This window comes from Buceros rhinoceros, unplaced genomic scaffold, assembly GCF_000710305.1.
Source record: "Buceros rhinoceros silvestris isolate BGI_N320 unplaced genomic scaffold, ASM71030v1 scaffold39152, whole genome shotgun sequence".
Lineage (NCBI taxonomy): Eukaryota > Metazoa > Chordata > Aves > Bucerotiformes > Bucerotidae > Buceros > Buceros rhinoceros.
The window spans coordinates 1-4,915 of record NW_010397816.1 but is presented as its reverse complement, the minus strand read 5'-3'; the positions used below and the strand labels follow the sequence as shown (position 1 = coordinate 4,915).

Below are 4,915 nucleotides of genomic sequence, written 5' to 3'. Positions count from 1 at the left end.
AAGCCCCAGCCGAGAAAACATTATTTGATTCTCTCTTGGAGCACGAGGTCGAGTTCTTTCTTAGTGTGACTTTTTTAATGGTGTGTTACCTGATGCTCTGTCTGTGCAGAACTGGCTGATGTGACATTTGGGACTTTATGTCACAGCCAAAACTCGCGCGGCATTCAGGGGCTGGACTAGATGAGCTTTAAGGTCCCTTCCAACCCAAACCAGTCTGTGATTCTGAGACTAATTATGGCAGTTTAGTGGACTCTGAGAGCAGTTTGCTTTCTTTATTCCCTGGGAAATAGCTGTGCTTGTACATTTGAGTGAGCTTTTAGGTTCTTGCACCTTCTCAATATTTGTTCTGTAATTGTCGACATGAATTTAGAAAATAAAGCACCGAAAGGCTTTACGGAGGTTCTCACCAGCACCACATGAAAGCTCTTACAGGGCATATTTTTGCAGTTGTATTTTCCCAGCAATTTGCTGTTTCTGAAAGGTAAGCAGGAGCGTTTGGCCATAACTTTTTCCATTTAAATAGTCACTTTGTTCTCTCTGGATCGTGGCAATTAATGGCTTAAAGCACATGAAAGATGCTGTCAGTGCACAAACGGATGATGATTTATTGCGTTTCTAGTTGGCGTAGCTCCAAACAGAAGAGGCACGGGGCTACTTCTGTTCGGTCCTTGTAACACGTCTCCGTCGTGCTTAACACCACGTTGCGTAATTCTTTCTTGCTGCCAGGAAAGTGGCATTTCATATTCTGTTCCTTACGAGCAGGAGTAGTAAACAGAGTGGTGATGGTTGTCTTCAAAATGCCTTAGTTCGTGCTGCTCTAAATGTAGGGAGCAATTAATATTGCATTCCGCAAAGGGTAAAAGCACAGACCTGTGTATTTTAAAGGCTAAAAATAGTTAGGCTGCTTTTTTATTTCCCAAAAAAAAAAAGAGAGGGAGAGCAGATATCACTTAAATGCTGACGTCTATGAGGAACTTGAGCCTACTTAAAATTCTTGTGTCCAAGCGTCTAACGAGCCCCTCCAAACATGTTTGCTCTGCTTGCTGTGGGTATGCAGAGGTTTATTTCTGATTTTGACCTCGGTATATGAGCTGCTGCAGGTACTTGTCCAATAAGCCTAGCCCAGTGTTCTGCCAAGGCTGTCAAAGAAATGTAGTGGGTTTTTCTTCAATATTTCTGTTCATTGAGGAAATACTCTGGACATCAAATTTAAGAGTTTCCTTTTAACTCAGGACCTGACAGAGAGTCGTGCACTTGGTGCTTATCTTCATTTTTAACTCTCTTGAAGCTGCCCGGTCTCAGGTAGCCGCTGGAATCTTACCAGTAACCCAGCAGTACCTCAATAATTGTTTAGTTTAATTGTTTAATCCTACGCTTTACATTCTGCGCCCTGTGGAAATCTACCTTTGACTCGATTGAGGCTGTTGCCATTTTCCAAGACTCTGGCAGATGAGTAACCGTTAGAAGGTGAAAACATGGGTAAAAAGTAAGGTGAGCGTGCGAGGAACGTGTTTGTTCAGTAGGCACAAGAGCCGTGAGTCTGTAACTGAAGAGATGTAGGTGCAATTAGCTAAAAACGAGTTGTTGGTAGTTTGGTAACAGGAGTGTGCTCTGCAGTCCTACCAAACAGCGTCACGGAATAATTTTTTTTTTTTTTTTTGTCCTCTGGGTGTAAAAATATTTCTTATCCCTCCTGTTTCTGTTAGGGGTCATAACTCCGCTTCAAGCATTTTGTGAGTATTCAATTTTGCGTGTCTGCTGCAAACACCTAATTGATGCTATTGCATGAGTGATTTTTTCTTTTTTTTTTTTTTAATTTGCTGTCTCTGTGTACTGAGAAGCTCCTGTGACTGTGGTTCCCCCCCAAAGGCATATTGATAAAACAAAACACCGCTTGGAGGCGCTTGCATGGTGTTCATCTCCCACAGACACAGTGCCTGCAGTCCGCGAGCGCGCTGAAGTTGCTGGAAGCGTTCCCGCGGACCCTTGAACCGTGCTCTCAGCCACGTGTATTTTGGACTCGCAGGTTTGTTATACTACGCTGGCCACGGCTATGAAAACTATGGAAACAGTTTCATGGTTCCTGTCGATGCTCCGAATCCCTACCGATCCGCCAACTGTCTGTGCGTGCAGAACATCCTCAAACTCATGCAGGAAAAAGAGACGGGCCTGAACGTGTTCCTGCTGGACATGTGTCGGAAAAGGTACAGCCTCGTGGTTCACGCCGCGGGAGAACTGGCCTCCGGTGCTCGAGGGATGGGTTTGCTTCGTGGGAGAGGGAGAGGCTGTAGCTGGGGGAACCTGTTGACAAGTTCAGCGTATTCACTGCAGCGACAGATTAAAACCGAACCTATTTGAACCTGTCTTAACCTGCAGCAACAGATTAAAACTGAACCTATTTTAAAAATGAACAAACAGAGTTTGTTGCCATTATTAGTTTGGTGCCACTATTAGTTTGGTGCCATTATTAGTTTTTGAAGTATCATTTTACCTCTTTGCCTTTCTGTTTATCGCAGAAACGAATATGATGACACAATTCTTATCTTAGATGCTCTGAAGGTTACGGCCAACATTGTTTTTGGATATGCCACGTAAGGAAATTTTTCTTCTGCTATGCCCCAGAGGTTTTGAAGCCAGAAGGGCCCATTGAGATTGTATCGTTTACCAAAAAATACTGACTGTGGTGTTAAAGCACCCGTAGTTTATGTCTGTTATCGGTGTCCTCGTACGATCTTTCTTGCTTTGTTCTTTGAATAGGTGCCAAGGAGCAGAAGCTTTTGAAATCCAGCAGTCGGGGTTGGCCAATGGAATCTTCGTGAAGTTCTTGAAGGACCGTTTGTTGGAAGACAAGAAGATCACTGTGCTGCTCGACGAGGTTGCAGAAGGTGAACTCCAGCTTCCTGCACTAACAGCCGTCTCAGCCTGCGTTACTAAACCCTTCGGTGTCTCGCTGTACTCCGCTCATCCTGGCATCAACACTACGTCTGTAGTGTTTGTATCTGCTGTGTCTTTAGTTTTTATCCTGCGTTCTCCCACTGTCAGTGTGTTCAAAGCGGGAGCAGAACAGACACCTTCGTGGCTTCCCCGTAAGGAAGTGTCACGGTTCTGCTGGCATCCATTGTCCCTACACTTGCCAAGGTGTCCTGTGGAATACGAGCGCCTCTCACTGCTTTGTCTGTGCTGCCAGGTTAATGTCACGTGCTGGAGATGTTCTGAGGTGTGACCTATTACTTATCTCATTCTTGAACTCAGAGTGGAGAGAAGCTGGTTTATGATAACCATCGCTTGAACTGGTTTTGGACACCACGTGAGCATGTTGACTAGGACACGTGGCATCCCGGTCTAGCCCGAAGCGAACAAATAGCTGAGCAATGACTACTTCTGAAACGACAAGTTTTTACGGACGTGCCGACACTGGCATCACCACACACCACCACAGCAATGTACGAACTTCAGTTAGAATTTTGCCAGCGTTGAAATAATCTGTGCATCTTCTTTCTAGATATGGGCAAGTGTCACCTTACCAAAGGCAAGCAAGCTCTGGAGATCCGCAGCAGTTTGTCCGAGAAAAGGGCACTCACTGACCCCATTCAACAAACCGTATCTTCTGCAGAGTCTCTGGCACGGAACCTCCAGTGGGCCAAAGCTCATGGTACGGTCCAGTCTACTCTAGATCATCCTCTAGATAAACAAGAGGATGTACTTGCTTCCGCGTCTCTCGTCTGCGGGTTGTGGTGCTGAGTGGAAAGGGAAGAAATGCCAGTTGGTATCTGAGTTTTCATGAGTATGTTCAGATCTTGGAGATTTTTGTGTCGGGGAACAAGGTGGCAGGTGGAATTCATGCCAAGGTGGTATATTTAATGCCACCCAATCTCCTTGGGGAGACTCTTTCACAGAGGTAGATTTTTATTTGTGGAATCAAGCCCTTAATTCCTCTTGTTAAATGATTGACATGCAGAAGAAAAATTATAAAGACATAGTATTTCCTTATGGATTATTTGCTTTAAGCCATGCATAGAAGAGAATGTGTTTGGAATTTGGGTAGAGAATAACCTTTATATTTGTATAAATTATATTTGTATAAAGGCATGTCTGTGATAACATCAAATAATCCACGTCAGTGGGAGCAGAAAAATCAGAACAAAGCAATTAAAAAAACCAAAACGGATCTGCTAAGTTTTATTTAGCACGTAACGATGTGTTATTTATTTGCAGAGCTTCCAGAAAGTAGGTATCTGGAATTCAAATGTGGTGTTCAGGTCCAGTTGGGGTTCGCAGCCGAGTTTTCCAACGTCATGATCATCTACATGCGAGTGGTAAAGCAGCCGCCTGAAATAGCCGTTTGCAGAGCCTACGTGACAGACTTCGCGCTCGTAAGTGCTTCGTCTTGCTCATCTCCCTCCACCGCAGCTGGAAATTGGCTGGTCTGTCCACGTCAAACTGCACCTTTGCTGATAAAATGGGTCTAAAATCGGGTGCTTACTGTTTTTTTTTTTAAAATGCGTATTTTTAATATATATAGAAATACCTGAAAATTAATCTGGAGTCATCTTTTTCCAAGTCTCCTTTGTTTTTCCTTGTCTGATACCTGGTATTTGTGATATTTCACTAAAGCAATTAAGTGTCAGTAACCCCTGTGTGATCTGGGGACACATCTGCCTTGCAGGACGAGGTTTTTCAGCTTTAGTTTTACACTTCTTTGCACCTGAGTGATCCCGTCCAGCTCCATCGATGTTCCTCAGCTGACCACAGTGAAGGAGAGGAGTAAACCAGAAAGCTCCTTGGGGCAAAAAACCGCCTTTTTTGAGGGCTGTGGGGTCAGAAACCCTTTTTGGCCAGAACAAGTGGGACCCTTCTGGTGCTTTACGAATAAAACATCTGAGTTAATGTAATAATTAATAATATTATTAATAAT

At 44.0% G+C, this 4,915-nt stretch overlaps 1 protein-coding gene across 1 annotated transcript in view; it reads left to right on the top strand.

Annotated features, from left to right (window-relative positions):
• Nucleotides 1-4,373, top strand: part of MALT1 (mucosa associated lymphoid tissue lymphoma translocation gene 1) — a gene marked incomplete at both ends in the record, with an annotated part of 13,079 nt that extends 8,706 nt beyond the window's left edge. The window contains 5 exons of the mRNA XM_010130883.1: nucleotides 2,027-2,204; nucleotides 2,517-2,591; nucleotides 2,758-2,885; nucleotides 3,503-3,652; nucleotides 4,216-4,373. Of these exons, the coding sequence (XP_010129185.1) occupies nucleotides 2,027-2,204; nucleotides 2,517-2,591; nucleotides 2,758-2,885; nucleotides 3,503-3,652; nucleotides 4,216-4,373 (689 nt within the window). The remainder of the gene's footprint in view (nucleotides 1-2,026; nucleotides 2,205-2,516; nucleotides 2,592-2,757; nucleotides 2,886-3,502; nucleotides 3,653-4,215) is intronic.
• Nucleotides 4,374-4,915: the final 542 nt, after the last annotated feature.